Here is an 18,629-nt window from a genome sequence, read left to right as displayed (position 1 = left end):
AAAACGCCTCTTCAGAAATCCGGATTATTTCATTTTATTTATTTATTTCATTTCTATACCGCCCAATAGCCGAAGCTGTCTGGGCAGTTCACAAATTATCCAGGATTATCCAGGAGAAAACCACGGATGGCTGCAAAGTGGCGACTACGTCATATGTCCTGAAGGACCTCGACTCGCAGCTGCCCTGGAGTAAAAGGCTCGTGTAGATGGGGCTCATGACACTCCAAAGCTGTCCCAGGACTGAAGAAATGCTGAGGAGGAAGCATCAGCAATGCTGCTATGATCACAAAAAGATACATCATCTAAAGGAAGGCTCACGTTTACTCATTTGCTTCACGTGCAAAAGGCCTGGTCCTTTGCCTCCAGTCATTCACAAACCTCTCCTCTCTTTCTCCTCCAACAGGCTTCCTGACCATTCTGGGAAAACAGCTTCCATGCCAAGAAGCAGTAATGATTTCCTTCTCTCTTCCAGATCGTACGGCCATCGAACCATGCCACAATCCAGAGCATTGTGAAAGCCGTAGGGATCATTCCAGGCATTCCAGAGCCCTGCTGTGTCCCCAACAAAATGAACTCCCTGAGTGTTCTATTTCTAGATGAGAGCAAAAATGTTGTGTTAAAGGTGTACCCCAATATGTCTGTTAACAGTTGTGCCTGCCAATAAGATTGGTGTATACACACACCCACACACACACAATGAAGTAAGAGTCCGTGGCCTGTGAATGGTGATTATTCCAACTCTGTTTATGAATGAGTGGACTTTAAATTGCTGTCTTTAGAGGGGGCTCTGAAACACTGATATATTTTGCCTTTTGGCACTTTCTAATTCTTAACTCACATATCGGAGAAAAGATAATGTTGTTTAGTGTAGTCATCTATATTTAGCAAAGTTCCCCATGGCCTGACGATCTAAAAGAAACATTGAAACCAGGGCCTCACCAGCCTTTTTGAGAGGGTGCCTTCACAAAATGGCTGCCATGGGAAGGCCATGCCCATTCACAAAATGGCTGCCATGGTGGGCATGGCCAGTCAGAAAACAACCATTTTCCAGAAGGCAACCTGGTGAAAGAAAACTAACTTGCCCAAGAATGTAGGTGGGGTTCTGAGCTCCAAAACACAAAACCATTCTTTTGAACCCACAGTTTGGCAACCTGTTGATGCTCAGAGAAACATAAACGCACACACAGGTGTAACACCCACCCACAAAAGAAAACCAGGCAAAAGACACACACCCACACCCAGGCAAAACACACACCATGCCAAAACAGGCAAACAAACTTGCTAATGCGCCACACACACACACAGCACAGGCAGAACAACCCCAAGGACATTTCCTACCATGCTGCAACTTAACTTTTTCTTTTTTATGAGCAGCTGGGCATGCTTCAAAATGTAGCACTGGGCTGCAGCCACCCACCATTTTTATTTTCTAAGAATGCCTCTGAGGCTCATGTAGGACCAGTCTCCCAGTGAATATATCTATCTATATCCATGAGATAGTCTTAACTCTGATGATTCAAAAGGCAATACAACAGGGAGAGAGAGAGAATTCAGTTATTTAAAAAAAACTGCCAGTTTAAGACCAGAGTTAAGGCTCTCTCATGTTGGTTCAAGCGCCACAAAGTCAGGAAACTGGAAGCTAAGGCTGATGCCTTAACTGATGTGGCCCATGATGATGTTGTCCAATGTCACAAATTGTGATTGCCTACAACGTACTCTCCATGGACCCACAATTTCTGGCCCAAATCCATATGGGGAGGAAGGTCTCCCTGAGACCAGCAAAGATGCCCCATCCTGTATTGCCTTATGAAGCATATGAGCCTTACTGTATTGCTAGTGGAATCCTCCTGTGAGTTGACCCATGCCAGTTTGATACTTACATCAGTAGCTGGCAGGATGGGTGCAAGGGAGCCCTCTTCTAGTAATAAGGCTAGATACTTCATAAGGTAATATAGGATCAGGGCAACTTGGAGCATCTTTGCTGACCGAGGAAAACTGTGAGTGCATGGAGGGTAAGTTGTGCAATGTCACAAATTGTACTTGCTTACAACATCATCACTGATCACAGGGCACATCAGTTAAGGCATTGGCCTTAGCTTCCAGTTTCCTGGCTTTGTGGAGCTTGAGCCAACATGAGATAGCCTTACTCTAGTCTTAAACCAGCAGGGTTTTTTGATAATAGAATTTTCCTGGGTTTAAAAAGGAAATTTATAATTACAGTGCTGGCAATCCTCTCTCCATTGTATTTGAACCTGCTTTCCTGCAAGTTTACCTATATGATAAATGGGATTATAAATATGTAGCTAATGGTGATCATGACTTCATTTCAAGAATCAGGATTCTGACATCTCGGGGAGAATTCCACGGAGAGAGGAGGCTCTCCTCTGCAGACAGTTGCCCTCCACATGTAGAAAGCAATAAGAACGGTTGGGGGGTGGGGGTGGAGCTGGTGAGCTCATCTCTGCTTCTCTTCCTCACATGTAGATCTTAGACACAATGAGAATGACTGAATAGGGCTGGATTCTCAAAACCATCTTAATGAGCATACATAGAAGGTGACACAATCCTTGAATGTCCTTTTGCCACCACACAGAAAATTAGAGCAAGGATCAGGGCCCTTGTGCTGCATTTCTGCCCCCAAAAATGTGCTGTGAGGCCCTGATCCTTCTGTTTTCCCTACCTGTGCATTCCACCCCCCACCCACCCACCCCATACACCTTGAGGATCTAACTGCATGTTACTTTAAAGACATAGCCAGTTTTTTTTCTCTTTTTTATTCAAAAGTAAGTGCATGAGACCTAATATGGGTCAGGACCCTAGAGGGGTGGGTAGGGGGCTTTAACCCTTTGCCCTAGACCTTACAACTGGATGCCTTTTGGGCAATGTAAACTGGAAGCATGGGAGGCCTGATCCCAATTGGGACCGGGGGGGTGGGTGGCAAAAGGTTAACATCTCCCCACCCCAGAGCTAGGGTCCCAGTCCATGTCATAATGTGTAGCCTCACCTTGTGAGATTACATTCCATAGCTAAAGGAATAGGTCTGGCACATAGAAACCTTCTGTAATAGAATTCCTCTGGAAACACTGGAGTACTAGTGGCATTCTAGCCTCAGAGTGAAAGTGAGCATGCCCAACATAATTTTGCCAGCTGTTGATGCCAGCAGCTTCCATTGGACAGAAAAACCTTAATAATCTTAATAACTTGTGGTGAGAGCCGGTGTGGTGTAGTGGCTAGAGCGTTGGACTAGGAGTCAGGAGATCCAGGTTCTAGTCTCCACTCAGCCATGAAGCTTACTGGGTGACTTTGGGCCAGTCACAGACTCTCAGCCCAACCTACCTCACAGGGTTGTTGTTGTTGTGAGGATAAAATGGAGAGGAGGAGGATTATGTATGCAGCCTTGGGTTCCTTAAGGAAGAAAAAAGGTGGGATATAAATGTAATAAATAAATAAACAAACTTTGGAACCACTGCACAGAATTTCACCAAAACAATGAAAAGCACACCTCCTTGACAAGCCAGAATAACGTACATCAATGCTTTTCACCAAAATTTGAAAGAAATCTATGATATCTGCCCAGAGAACATTAGTTATTGGGTGGATTAGAAATAAATAAATATGCTAGGGATGGGCACACTCAGCCCAACCTGCGCCACTCGCCAGCTGCCTGACCCTGCTCATGGCTGGGCAGTCCATGAGTGCCCAGTGAGCGGTGCACAGCCGCCCGCTTCCTCCCGAGCTGCCATTTTGCGTAAAAATGGCAGTTCTGCCTTTTTTTGTAAGTAACCGTTTATGCAAATGGTGGCTGTAAAGAGACCAGGAGTGGGCAGCCGCATGCTTGCCTGGCTCTGCGGGTGCAAAGTTGGGCAAGTGCGGGTATCTGCAGATGGGTGTCTGGAGGACCAAGCCAAGGAGAAATCGCCGAGCTTTGAGCCCCAACTGGACGCTCATGCCATCCCTAAAATATGCCAGGTTACAATATATGATTGTAAAAAGTACAAATGTGTCAATGTTCAGCACTTTTTAACTTACTGTACCTGTGTCAGTTTGTATTGGGTTTGAAACAATTGTAGACCTTGATCATGGATGACAAGTTTCAAGTTATTAGCTCAACAGGTGTCATTTTTATAAGCATTTGAGACATTTGAGGCTTATACTGGTGGAACCTTTTTTTGTGTGACTCACCTTAACTAAAGGGGCACTCCTGTACTTCCATATACATACATACATACATATGCGCGCGCACACACACACACAGAGTATTATATATTACAATATGTATTCTGAGTATACCGCATAAGCTTAGATAGATAGCATTAGTATAACAAAGATTTGCTTATCTCTTATAATATAAATGTTATTTTACAAAATAAAAGCTGTGTAACTCTACCCCTTAGAGAGTCTTTTTGTTCTATTTAATTTCAGTTTCTACACAGATATTGTTCCTGGGATCCCAGTAGAAACTACAAGCAATATGATTTTATTTACTAAAAATAGACATTTGTGTTTTTGTTAATTATAACTTTGGGGCTGATTGGATGTTGCATTTTAACAAAAATGGTACGTCAAGAGATGCAGTAACATCCACAGTTGTGGGATGTTCCTCCTGTTTCTCACGTGCACATTCCCCCATTAAGTAGGACCACTATTTCCCATGTATCTAAATGTATCATCTGCCAAAACCTCTTGTTCATTAAAGAACACCCCAAAGGAGCCATTCCTCCTTTCATCTACTTGAGAGCTCAGAGGCATGGCCAACAGAAACGCTGCAAAAAATGTGAAATCTGTGGCTTAGCTCTCTGCCAGAATTCTTCCACTCACTTCTCTGCCTTTTTTCCAGGTCAGGAAGTGGCAATGCTAAATACAGCTAGAGACCATTCAGTAAATGTATTGGATCTGTTTTGTCTTTTGGCTCATTCCAGTTTATCTGAATCCTTCTTAAAATGTGGTGTCCGGAACTGGATTCGCCAGTTCCCCAGAACTGATTCCCCATTTTAGCCTACATAAATATTTACGTAGGCTAAAATGGGGAATCAAAAAGGGACGCAAATAGCGCCCGCTACGCTATCTGCATTCCCCTTTATTTTCGCCGTCATAGCCTACGTAAATATTTACGTAGACTAAGAAGGGCAAAAATAAGGAACGCAAATGGCGGCGGCTGTAACTGCCGCCATTTGCGTACGCGGTTTTGTTTTGTTTTTTAACCCACCTAGCCATGATAGGCTACGTAAATCTTTACGTAGCCTATCACGTCTTTTTTTTTTTTTTTTACAAGAACAAGAGTGGAAATGGCAGCGGCAGCAGCCGGTCGGAAGACCAGCCGCCGCTGCCGCCCAGAAGATCTGCCCCAGGTGAATCTCATCCTGGGGGGGATCCGCAGGGGGGCGGGGGGGTGGCAGGCCGTTCCGCCACAGATTTCGGGGGGCCGAATGCACTGACATTTGGCCTCACCGAGATCCGTGGCAGAATTCTCTGCCATCCCTACCTAAAATACAAAACAGCCACTGAAGCATTGCACCCCCATGCTCACAGGACTGCACAGCTACACATTAAAGTATAATGGCAAAAAAAAGGACACGGTGGAGTCTGTTAGGGAAGCCCGCAGTAAATCACGAGTGGCTTTCTGCCATTCGGGTGGTATTATCTGCGTATCTGAGGTTGTTGATAATTCTCCCAACAATCTTAATTCCGACCTGTGATTCATCCAACCTGGCATTTCTCATGATGTACTCTGCATATAAATTAAATGAGCAGGGCGACAATATACAGCCTGGCTGTACTCCTTTCCCAATTTTGAACCAATCGGTTGTTCCATGTCCGGTTCTTACTGTTGCTTCTTGGCCCTCGTACAGGTTTGTCAGGAGACAGGTAAGGTGGTCTGGTACTCCCATCTCTTCAAGAATTTGCCAGCGTTTGTTGTGATCCACACAATCAAAGGCTTTAGCATAGTCAATGAAGCAGAAATAGACGTTTTTCTGGAATTCTCTTGCTTTCTCCATGATCCAGCGAATGTTGGCGATTTGATCTCTAGTTCCTCTGCCTCTTCGAAACCCAGCTTGTACTTCTGGTAGTTCTCAGTTCACATACTGCTGAAGCCTAGCTTGTAGGATTTTGAGCATCACCTTGCTGGCATGTGAAATGAGCACAATTGTACGGTAGTTTGAACAGTCTTTGGCATTGCTCTTCTTTGGAATTGGAATGTAAACTGACCTTTTCCAATCTTGTGGCCACTGTTGAGTGTTCCAAATTGGTTGGCATATTGAGTGCAGCACTTTAACAGCATCATCTTTTAGGTTCTTAAATAGCTCAGCTGGAATACTGTCATCTCCGCTAGCTTTGTTGTTACTAATGCTTTCTAAGGCCCACTTGACTTCACTCTCGAGGATGTCCGGCTCAAGTTCAGTGACCACACTATCATGGCTATCAGGGACATTCAGATCTTTCCTGTAGAGTTCTTCTGTAGAGTTTCTTGCATTTCTTTTTCTTTGGGATGGATTGAGTTGCTGCCTCCTGAACAGTGTTACGGACCTTGGTCCATAGTTCCTCAGGCACTCTGTCTATCAGGTCTAATCCCTGAAATCTATTCCTCACCTCCACTGTATATTCATAAGGGATATGATTTAGGTCATACCTGAATGGTTTAGTGGTTTTCCCTACGATCTTCAATTTAAGCCGAAATTTTGCAACAAGAAGCTCATGACCTGAGCCACAGTCAGCTCCAACAATGTGGCCATAGCTGTATCATTCATTCCCACATGGATAAGCAGGAGGGGATAGCTATTGGTGAACTTGATGAGTGTTGGCAGCTGCTCCATCACATGTCCGATCCATGCGCCTGGGAGACAACATACTTCTTGAGACAACAGGTTTGGCCACACACATCCCCTCCTATTCCTCTTGCTGCAGGGAGCAATTCCATCCCTCTGTTCCATAGGGCTGCAGCATCTTGCTTCCTATACTGTGAGGAGGTCTGCTGAGATCTTCCCCTGAAAGCTCAGAGCCACTCTCTTCTGCAAGAGGCTCAAAGCGGTTTCTTAATTCCAGAGGTGCAGAGTGCCTTCTGAATAGGGATGTACGAAAATCACCTGTTCATCGATTATGTTTATGGTGGGGGGGGAGGCGCTCCGTTCCTCCCCCCCGGAATCCTCCGCGGCCAGCTGTGCTCCGCGGCAGCTCCGCGGAGCAGCCGGCCAGGCCCAGCCAGGCCAGAGCCATCCGCAGCCGGATATCCGGCCGCGGAGGGCTCTGGGAGGGGGGGGGACGCGTACGCAAATGGCAGCGGCTACGGCCGCCACCATTTGCATTCCTTATTTTTTCCGTCTTATTCTACGTAAATATTTACATAGACTAAGACGGCGAAAATAAGGGGAACACAAATAGCGTAGTGGACGCTATTTGCGTTCCCCTTATTTTCGCCATCTTAGTCTACGTAATTATTTATGTAGACTAAGACGGCCCAAAATAAGGAACGCAAATGGTGGCGGCCATAGCCGCCGCCATTTGCGTACACCTTTTTTTTTTTTTACCCAGACGTTTTAGGCTACGTAAAAACTTACGTAGCCTATCACGTGTGTGTAAAAAACAACAACAACAACAACTGTAAATGGCAGCGGCGGCAGCCAGTCGAAAGTCTAGCCGCCGCAGCCGCCGCCGCCCGGAAGATCCGCCCCAGGTAAGTCTTGTCCCGGGGGGATCCGCGGGGGTGGCAGGGGGTGGCAGGCTGTTCCGCCACAGATTTCGGGGGGCCGAATGCACTGGCATTCGGCCTCCCCGAGATCCGTGGCGGAATTCTCTGCCATCCCAAATTCTGAATCTCTTCCTCCTGACTGTCACTGTTGTCCATGCACATTGTTCCTCCTTTAGTTCCTCCTCCTTTTTCTGAGTGGCCTCCCTGCACTTGTTCTTGCAGCGCCTCCTGTGTTCTGTCCAAGAACTCTTCATCCTCTCTTATGCATTGGAGTGTGGCCACTCGCTGTTAGGCACCTCCTCTTTGACCTCCTTCTGCCACACTCTGTGCCTCCCAAGCATGACATCAACACAGGGGTGAGATAAACCTGGTCTGGTCCATCAGCCAAAGAAGGAGCAGCTGCAGGGAGCTTGCTTCCCCTTCCTTCCAGAAAGAACACTCCATTCAACCTGCCTATTGCCATGGTATTGCAGAAGCCAAGAGAAAGCAATCTGGGCTGCTTCACACAGAGCTTTTATCCTGTGACTGAGATTGCTCCTTCATGGAAGTTTGCGGGCTCTTTACATGACGCCATGTCCTTCCAAGGCATCTCCTGCACGAAATGCCCTTTGTTCCGTTTTTAAATAGATTGCAGATATTGAGCTATCAAATTACTCCGTTGTGTTCCGCTTGAGTTCCCTCCGTGAAAAGACTTAAAGCGGCAAGAAGAGGAGCGAGATCAGTGAAAGAGAATGGAAGACTCAGATACAGGGAGAAGGAGGGGGGAAGGGGAGGGGGGAAAGGAAGCACATGAAAAAGGGAGTCATTGTGATCCTACATGTAAAACAGAAGCAGAAATACCTGTTTTAAATGCAGAATTTTAGGCTGATGAAGAGATGCCCTCTGTCCCGTCCACTGGTCAAAGGAACAAGAGCTACCAGCTACTATCCAAGTAAAATGCTCAGCCTGACTGCATATAAATGCCCGCTTATAGCTCACCGCTTTGTTCTGGCCTTGAAAAACTGATCTCTCTAATTTACTTTCCCCCTCAGAGCCCCTCTACTCTTCTTCCCTTGGGTGTCTTGTCTTTTTAGTTTGGAAGCCTGATAGCAGGGCTTGTCTCTGTCTCTTTTTTTATTGATGTGAGCTGCTTTGGGAGACAATAATTATCTGAAAAGTGGGATAGAAATACAATAATAGTAGTAGTAACAACAACAACAACAACAACCAGCAAAGCTGACAGAATTCAAGTCATCTGACTTCCAAATGTTTGAAGGGATGATTATTGTAGGCATGGTAGAGAGAGGCAGAGGCTTGGAAGGTTCCCAGAGGCTGGGTGGGCCTTTTTTGGTCTGGGAGTTGCTGATTGAGCAACAGGGATCTAGTGTGAGGCCAGCTGATGGAAGGTCATGTCTTGATGCTACCACTGCCACCACCCATGGGTCCTCAACACAGGAGGAAAGTGTGTCCCCCTGCTCCAATCTATCTGTTCCCTTCATCCCTCCATTTTGTTCTGTTTTAAAGGGGAAAATCCCTTCCCAAGTACTTAAATATATTTTGTGCATCCTATGGATGCTTGCATTCTCTGCTTTCATTAGCTAGCATTATTTGTTCCTGGGTTGCCAGGCAAACTGTCGGTGAATGGGGTAGGGAGGAGCAGAGTGGTACACACTCAGGGAAGCTTGACTGCTCTCGTCTTGGCTAAAAGCAATATGACAATGACCCAAAGGAAGCAGGAAGTGCAAGCACCTCTCATACCCTGTTCCTATGCTGTTTTTTTTCACCAAAAATAGAATGCTTCCCATGTACAAGCTTCACACAACTTATTGGAAACTGGTGGATCTGCCAAGTGGATGAGATAAGAGATGTCTAGTTCAGATAAGACAGAGTTGTGGAAAAGCAGGAAGTGTCACCACTTGTGTTTCCTAATCTCTCAGTATCAATATCACATCAGGAGTAGTTCTCAGAAATGTTCACTGAAACAAAGTTGGAGGGTGGCCTTTTCTAGATCGATCAAGCCTGATTTTATATGCCGCTTTTGGAAGTCACCAAAAACAATGGGTTGGATCCACACTAAACTTTAGTCCTTTGAAATGAATGGGACTTAAGTTAGTAAAGACTAAAGTGTGACTAAATGGGACTGAAGCGTGACTAATGTAGTCCGGATCCAATCAATCATTCAAGTAGGAATGCTTAATTCCTACCTGCTACTGCTTCTGTAGTCAATCTAGCTTTTGTCCATGCAGATTCTGGGAGCTTATATGCACCAAGATTCCATCATGTACGCAGGCATGCATATGATGGATGTGTCTTTTACTCACATTTCAGTTGGCTAATTTTGACCTTTAAGCAAATGTCCTAAAGCCCAACACACCTAAGAAACTGCCTCCCCCGCCTCTTTTAATGAGGATCCATATGCCATGTCCAGACAAGCAAGAAGCATTCTCAGTGACTGCCCCACAGCTGCAGAACTTGCTTCCCTTGAAGACTTGCCTGAGCCCCAGAAGTTCTTCATACTGGAATATTTTATATCAAAGAAAGAAAGAAAGCAAAAAGCTAAAACGTTTGTTACATTACCAGAAAATGAAAACCCTGCAAATAAGTTGACAGAAAACAGATAATCTTCTGTGTACAAGCAATAGCACTTGGCTGATAAATGAGAAAATGTAAAGGGTGTTATAGTAATGAGACTGTGTCTTGCAAAAGGACAGAAGTCCCCTACATAGGTGCCTTTTGGATAGTAAGTTGAGGAACTTTAGAACAGACATTAGGGTGTTATTTTTAATTTTTAACCCCCCCCCCAAAAAAGGTATTCTTTTTCATTCTCATCTTAGTTTTGTTTGCTGTGGGAATCCTCATGTCTCCCCCCAGGCATCTTGAAATACATATTGTCGCTGGCAAGGAAATTAGATGGAGCATAATTAGGCAGTGATGACCCCCAAAGAGGAACATAGATTCTTTCCTGGATGCCATGTGCTTCCACTGGCCATATGTGTTTTTCTGATGTTTACAGAATCTTCATTAGCGAAGAGCCTTATTAGATAAGAGACTGAAATGTAGCATCAATGGTTGAGATAAGGGCAAGTGTGCAACCAATCTGCTTGACAATTCTCAAGGGGCTGGAAAAAACACAGCTGCAACGCAGCTTCGGAAAGTGGCGACTGCCCTTTGGTATTCCCGGCTTGCTGTTCAGACTCTAATCAGACAAGAAGCCTACTCGTCTGGATCATTATTGGCTTTTTCCCCATTGGAAAACTGAACACATGCAAAATGTACTATTTTGGTGCCTTGGCTCTTCTGAACATCATTGTCATTCACTTGACAAGTGTCAAACCCATGGAAGACCGAGGCAGGTTACTTACAACTGAAAACTCTCACAAATATTCTGGTGACCTTGGAAATGTGGAGAGAGAAGCCCATTTTGACTTTACAGCTTTCCTGGAGAACTTGAAAGCTGATTTCTTGAGGAACTTGAATTTATCAGAGATACCTTCACAAGAGAAGATGAAAGAGGAACCACCTCAATTCATGATTGATTTGTATAACAGGTATACCAAGGACAAATCTTCCAGCCCCATATCCAACATTGTACGCAGCTTCAGTCCTGAAGGTATGAGGTGGTTGTTGTTGTTGTTGTTTCCAATTTGTAGGCTAGAATTTTCCAAGGAGTTCCCTGGGCTTCTTTGAATTCCCTGGGCTTCTCTGGAAACCCTAGTTGCCATGTCTAATATTCTAGTCACAACTTTTTATCTTTCTGCCACTTATGTCAGACAATATAAGAACAAACTGTGTTTTTAAGGTGTTTTTTTTTTAATGGTACCAGCAATAAGCTGGGATTTGCTTTTTGAGACATCTTTGGCACATTCCCTGCTCCAACTCCCTCATATAGAGAGTAGCAAATGCAGGTGGGAAATTTTTGATTAAAACACTCACCTTTCTGGGGTTTGAATGATCTCTACATGTACATGAAATGGTTGTTTCTTCTGCTTTAACTACATCACAGGACTCATGGAAGTCTCCCAAAAGGAAATGTAAGGGGAGTAGAGCCTCAGTGGGCACCAAAATGAACAGAAGGGCAAAACTTCTGAGTATGCCAGATATCAATGTCCTCATCCAAGAGATCCTGTTTTTGACAATGGCCAAATCTGGATATGTCAGGAAAGTTATAATTAGCAGAAGTTATTAAGAAAGTATTCTTAACTTTCAGGCATTCTCTTTTCTGAAATGAAAGGATGAACTAGAAATGCTTAAGAGTATTCAGTTGGCAAAAAACAGAACACAAAATCTGCTCAGCAGTTCTGTTTGCTGATGAGCTGCATGAAGGAAGGAGGCTCCTGGGGGGCAGAGAGCTAAGTCAGATCCTGTCTGAGTCAGTGCACACCTTCCCTGGATTACTCCATCACCCCCTGCCACATCATAGCCAGTACTGGCCAAGGCTCATAGGTGGTGTCTGAAACTGATCCATGTTCTAAAGATGCCATTTAGCGTGTGAAATCCGTGTGTGAGATCTTTAAGCCTATTCATATTACTGATGACATCATTGGGAATGTGCTAGGGCCTAAAGGTCTCAGAGCTTGCCTACCCTCCCTGGCATGGATTGAGCTCTCCCAGTGACCTCACCACTTGGAGCTGTGGGGAAGGCAAAGTCTATGCTGAGAGAGGCACCAAGGCTTCTAGGCCTTATTGCATTCCCAGCAATGTTACTGTGAGCACAATATGTCCCCAAAGTCTTGCCAATTCAGAACTTCTCATAGACATCCTCTTAATTGCTCTCTTTTAAATGGATCATTTTGAATCACATCAGCTTCTGTTCCTAAACTCCAGAATCTAGAGTTCTAGAGTATCTAGAACTCTAGAGTATCTAGTTCTAGAGTATCTAGACTTATCTAGAGTCTAGATAAACAAGTAGAGCTGTGACTGACATAATAAGCCCCTTAGTTCTAAATCCTTTACAGTGACTGACATGATGCAAATGAACACAATCCCTCAGGGTCCACGCTTGGATTTTGTAAGTCCATCCTGGAATATAGTATACCAAAATAAGCCGCCTGGCATCTACCTGGCTCCTTCTGTTGGTGCATTTAAGTGCTTGCTAAAACATAAACACATGCACAGCCTTGCCTCATCACTCTATCTTTCTCTAACTGATCTTACCCATGTGCTTAAATTAATACAGGCAATCCCTCTCTTTTTTTAGTATCAGTGTCTGGTAAATAAAACCATTGTCCCTATTTTGTCTTGGGGGTGCATGTTGGAGATGCCTCTAACATTTTAATGTGCAGTAACCCTATCCATTGCATGTCTAGATGTTACATCTCTAATTGAGGGGGCAGGGGGACAGATGCATGAGAGAGAGAGAGAGAGAGAGAGAGAGAGAGAAAATATCAGTGTAATCCTCAACTCTATCCAGATAGTAAATGTTGCTAAATATATTTGAGTTGCAACTATTCTATAATAGTACTGGCAAATCTATTGTGGAATTTAGTATTTTAAACTGTTATAGTCCATTCAACCCAGTGCTGTACAGGTTATTAACTGAAAAATATTGACTACCATTAATCCACAACATAAAGTAATAGAATGGTGGAGGCTCAGGGGGTGAACCTTTTGTAATAATAGGGTTGCTACAAACATAAAAGAGAGTCCCTGTTTTCATCTATGAAACATTGGAGGGGATGGCCACACCTCTATTTTTTCCTCCATTCCCTTCCTCTGAGCAGTATCCGTGTCATTTACTTCCTTTTATATAGACACTTTAACAACAATAAGCCATCTGTTAAGACTACTGAAGATTCAAGACTAAGACCTACAGTTTCATGTTTCTTCCTCTATAATAGGTGCCATAATAATAGCATTTATCAATTTTCTCTTGCAGATATTGCTTCTCTCTCTTCACTGGAAATGAATCCATTTCAAAAATATACCTTGCTTTTCAATGTCTCCCTGCCATGGCATGAAGAAGTCACCAGAGCTGAGCTGAGAATCCACACTGCATGTCAGAAGGAGGCAGAGTGTTTCTCTCATCTTCAAGGAAACATGGCCATTTATGATGTCCTTGAAGGAAATCATTACGAGAAGCCAAAAGATATCAAATCCTTCCTAGACTCCAGAGAAATCCAAGAATGTGGCTGGGTGATCTTTGATGTCTCTGGTGCTGTGAAAAGATGGGTCAAAGCAGAAAAAACAAGGGCTACCAGTCGGCTGGAGATTGCTTTGGAGAGTTACGTTCACAGTGATCTCACCTGTGGGAATCTGCACATCAGTGTAACCCCAGACTCCAACCATTTGCCCTTGCTGATAGTATTTTCCAACGATCATGGGAACAGAATTAAGGAAAACCACATGGAACTTCAGGAAATGATGGTGCATGAACAGGAGAGTGTGCTTAGGAGCTTAGTAAAGAACAACACTGCCCGCAAACAGAATGCTTTGTCTGTACATGGGATCCGTCATCCTTCATCCAGAAGCAAACGGAGTGTTGAAATCAACCACTGTCGGAGAACTTCTCTCCATGTGAACTTCAAAGAAATTGGCTGGAATTGGATCATTGCACCCTCAGATTATGAGGCATTTGAGTGCAAAGGTGGCTGCTTCTTTCCTTTGACTGATAATGTCACCCCAACCAAACATGCTATTGTCCAGACCTTGGTGCACTACAAGAACCCCAAGAAAGCTGCCAAAGCCTGTTGTGTCCCCACTAAGCTGGATGCAATTTCCTTGCTTTATAAAGATGATGCTGGGATCCCCACTCTCAAATACCACTATGAGGGGATGACAGTAGCAGAATGTGGCTGCAGGTAGTATCAGGGGACCTCTCACTCATAATTTAAACATAAATCATGCATGCAGCCCTTTCTCTATGGACATTGCATAGAATGGCACTTGTTTATGAATAAATGGTTGAGTATGAGGACTGTTGGATTCTAAGCTCAATTCCTACCTCTCTCTCTCTCTCTCTCTCTCTTCCCCCTCTCTCTGTATGTGTGTAGCTTTTCTTAGGTGAACTCTGTTGAACAAGTCCCCTCTAAACCCACCCATGGGATGGCAAATATATCTTATAGAGCTTGACATTGTTGGGTCTCATTGACTTCATTAGCTATGTTCAAGACATAGGCTGTTGGCTGTCCATGGTCACATAGACTTCCACTTGTGGCCAACTGGTAATATGTTTACAGATAAAGTGTGGGTGATTTTCATTTTTTCAAAGGCCTGCTATGGAAAATATAGGGGCAGCGGGAGGTCTTATGAAAGATTTCCCTTTCAGAAAGAGCAATGAAATTATGTTGGTTGCATTATAAACATTTTCCACTCCACTCTTTTTCTTTGATTTCTGCATGATAATCTTGAGATCTACATTCTATTTCTAAGCCAAATTATTAACTCTTCCTTTTTGTTTTCCATAATATACACAGTTTCTGTGTTCAAATTTTATTTTAATTTTTACTGTTTGCTGGATAACAAAAAATATGCTTAGCATTCACCAACTTGCAACTCTGTAGCACTCCAACCCAATGGCGTGTGGACAGAGGAGCTGGAGCTGCAAAAGCTAAAATTCTGGCAATAAATTATTTGGCAGAGAAGTGGAATGGGGGAGAGAACAGAATCCCTTCGTAACAGTCCTGTTCCCCTCCTGGGTAGCCAGTCACCAGAATTTTAGATTTTAAAGAAGGACTCTGCACATAAAGCCCTGCGTGCTGGGTTGAGAAGGGAACAGTATGTGAATGTGGGGTGCCTAGTTATACATTTGGTTCCCACCCAGCTGCATGTGTGGAAGCCTGTGGTAATGCCCCATGGCTGGACTGGGGCAAAGGTGTTTTTGCAATTATTGTACGAATATAAAGTAATGAATGCATACTTCTTTGGGACACTATTCATCTCCACACGGATGCAGCTGCTTGTGTGCAGACTGTATTGGTGTGCAGACTGCCAGAGTTCAATAGAATTTAGTCTGCTTGTCTGCATCAGGTGAGAGGGAGGGCTGGACTGAGAATACAGGGAAGGTTCACAGGCCTCCTGTGCTTGGTCATGACAAGGAATGGTATGGTGCACATTCAAGATAACAGGACTCTATTGAACTTTATGTCATTTCCTGTATGCGTGAGCAGTCCTTGCTTCGTATCAAACAGTACTGTTTTATGTGCCAACTCCTAAATTATACATAATGCACTGCATATTTTTAAAGTGATAAATAAAATGTAGGTTTTACAAGTAAGGCAGAAATTGCATATATTTACATTTTCCCAACATTTCAAAATTCCCCAAAAATTGGGTAGGGGGATTTTTGTTTGTTTGTTTGTTTGTTTTGGTAGCTTCAACATTTCTGGAAAAGATTATATTGTTATGCTAAGGGAGAATGTGTATACCAGGCATCAGATTCTGAAATGAAGGGCAGTTACTTTCAAAATCAGAGACAGACGGTGAATGCAGACACTCGTTTTACAAAGTGGTAACTTATTTAATTATTTTATTGATTTATTTGACTTATATCCTACCTTTCCACTCAAAAAATGGCGCTCAAGGTGGCTAACAGTAATAGGAACCAAGATTAAAACTTACCGTGGTGTGCACGTAACCACTTTGTATTGTCTGCCAAGTGGTGAGGGGAAAACTTACTACTCCCCTACTTCCCTGGATTTCTGATCAGGGGCAGAAGCATGTTAAGATTTACCTCGCCACTTGGAAGAACTATACAAATGACCAACTTAGCAAGTTATATGCACTGTGGTACCGCTTGGTAAGTGTTCAATGGACTTTTGGGCAGGCTTTATTCCCCAAAAGGGCAGGCTTTATTCCCCAAAATCTCTGGAGCGTGCTCTCAGCATTCTACTCCATATTATTGTGTTTAGCGGGAGGAGTTCATGCTGTTGAGCAAACTCTAACCATTTGTGATGTGAACTTCATTGGTTAGCACCCTTGGTTTTGCCATACTTGCTCCTTGAAGAATTGTCAGTCTGGAAAGTGGAAAGGACCTCCTGGGCTTTCTGTGACCCTGGTTCTCTCACTTGTCTCTCTGATAGTGCATGCTTTCCATCTCTTAAACCCAGCAGCAATTGCGTGATCAGGATCTCTTACTCATTAAACACACACACGTATACACACCATTAACAGCCCCATGCAGCTGTAGTGAAGATCAGAAAAGTAATAGTGGGAGAACTGGGTGCTTAGCCCTTTCTTCCTCGAAAGGTAGGGGGCATAGCTCAGTGGCAGAGCACCTGCTTGGCATGCAGAAGGTCCCAGGTTCAATCCCCGGCATCTCCAGGTGGGGCTAGGAGAGAATCCTGCCTGAAACCCTGGAGAGCCGCTGCTGCCAGTCAGTGTCAGCAATACTGAGCTAGAAGGACCCAGGGTCTGACTCAGTACGAGGCAGCTTCCTATCTTCCTATGCCATTTCCCTGCACTAAACTATCCTCTCCTTTCCTGCTACTGGCTTTATAGGGGAGAGCATACATGTACCATATGGTTACCTGTATTTTGCTAATTGCAACTTGAAGGTGGGACTTTATTGGGAAAACAGTAGTGGGTTTATTTAGCCACATATGGATAGCTAATAAATTATGCAAATAATGCCAACTACCTTACAGGGGCTGTCATAAAAAGTATGAATGTGAAGCACTTTGATTTGTGGAATGCACTATATAAATGTTTATTCTTATTAGAATACAACACAGAGATTTTCTCAGGATTTTGAAAATCTGCCAGTGAATTGGGAGGCAAGGCAGCTGTGGCTTCTTCTGCCTTTCCCCTCCCTTTGTCATGCACTCCTTCACTTGCCAGGTGTGCCAGGGCCACACTAGGCCAGGGACAGTAGATAAACAAAAGGAGAGGGGAGATGGGGGGGGAGCCCCCCCTCCGTCACTTGTGGATTTACAGAGTAAACCATCTCTGGATTGTGACTTGACAACTCTTAATTGTTGTTGTTACTGATTCAGATTTTTCAGCCATGTATCATAGATGAGTGAAAAGGATACAAAAGCCAGGGGCAAACAGCTTCAGTTGTGGTAAGGGCTGGACAAAGACGGAAAACCAGGGACTCAAGATTCTCTAAAACTACATGAATGGTTTGTTAATACCAAAATGATTATTCAAGCAAGTGGGGCTATTCCATTTTCTCAAACACAGGTACAGCTTTATGTATGCATTTATGAAACATTTATGCCTCTTCACGTTCATAAAACACCCAGAAGGTAAACAATAGTAAAACAACACTAAAACATTGTTGTTGTTCAGTCCTTAAGTCGTGTCCGACTTTTCGTGACCCCATGGACCACAGCACGCCAGGCCTTCCTGTCCTCCGCTCTCTCCCGGAGTGTGCTCAAGTTCATGTTCATCACATCGGTGATGCTATCCAGCCATCCCATCCTCTACGTCCCCTTCTCCTTTTGCCTTCAATCTTTCCCAGCATCAATCAGGGTCTTTTCCAGTGAGTCTTCTCTTCGCATTAGGTGGCCAAAATATTTGAGCTTCAGTATCTGTCCTTCCAATGAGCAGTCAGGGTTGATTTCCTTTAGGATTGACTAAAGAAAATTAAAAACATTACAGAACCATTAAAACCAGCAGTGTGTGCATGTGTGTGTGAGTGCATGCATGCACGTGCATACAGCGACACACACACCCCACTCCCCAAACAGCCTCTGAAATCCTCCATAAATAAAAATGTCACTCTAATCCTCTCCCCAAAATATTATTAAAATAAAAATATTTTAACTAATCATCTAAAGCCCTGCAGTGAACTAACTGGGAGGACCTCTCTGGCAATCAAGTTTCACAGTTGCTCTGCCATAGAAGAAAAGACCATCATCCAGCCATCCAGTTAATGAATTACTCATGAGCAGGACCACCCTCACCCTGCAAAGGTCTTAATGACTGAGGTTTATGTGGGAGCAGGCTTTCATTGCCAAAAATAGCAGGTGTTGCCCAGCTGTTCAGGGCTAAAATGCTGCCAGAATTCTCAAACCTCAACTCTTCT

The 18,629-nt window shown here is 44.0% G+C and overlaps 2 protein-coding genes across 2 annotated transcripts in view; both read left to right on the top strand.

The window, feature by feature from the left end:
• Nucleotides 1-4,379, top strand: part of GDF10 (growth differentiation factor 10) — a 38,007-nt gene extending 33,628 nt beyond the window's left edge. Inside the window, exon 3 of the mRNA XM_084845097.1 lies at nucleotides 473-4,379. Coding sequence (XP_084701223.1) covers nucleotides 473-664 — 192 coding nt within the window. The 3' untranslated portion in view covers nucleotides 665-4,379. The remainder of the gene's footprint in view (nucleotides 1-472) is intronic.
• Nucleotides 4,380-10,860: 6,481 nt separating this feature from the next.
• Nucleotides 10,861-15,873, top strand: GDF2 (growth differentiation factor 2). Its single transcript, XM_084845095.1, has 2 exons — nucleotides 10,861-11,273; nucleotides 13,539-15,873. The coding sequence occupies exons 1-2, from the start codon at nucleotides 10,934-10,936 to the stop codon at nucleotides 14,462-14,464; spliced, it is 1,266 nt and encodes a 421-aa protein (XP_084701221.1). The 5' UTR covers nucleotides 10,861-10,933; the 3' UTR covers nucleotides 14,465-15,873.
• Nucleotides 15,874-18,629: the final 2,756 nt, after the last annotated feature.

Source organism: Heloderma suspectum, chromosome 3, assembly GCF_057233095.1.
Source record: "Heloderma suspectum isolate Gila_16-S chromosome 3, 16-S_ref, whole genome shotgun sequence".
NCBI lineage: Eukaryota > Metazoa > Chordata > Lepidosauria > Squamata > Helodermatidae > Heloderma > Heloderma suspectum.
Note: the sequence above shows the minus strand (reverse complement) of the source record. Positions and strands in the feature narration are given on the sequence as shown.

What these genes read in the sequence shown, in the direction of transcription:
- GDF2 (XM_084845095.1), top strand. Translation starts at nt 10,934, where the DNA reads ATGTACTATTTTGGTGCCTTGGCTCTTCTGAACATCATTGTCATTCAC. An exon ending in ACGCAGCTTCAGTCCTGAAG is followed by an intron (nt 11,274 to 13,538) that starts GTATGAGGTGGT and finishes TTTCTCTTGCAG; the next exon opens with ATATTGCTTCTCTCTCTTCA.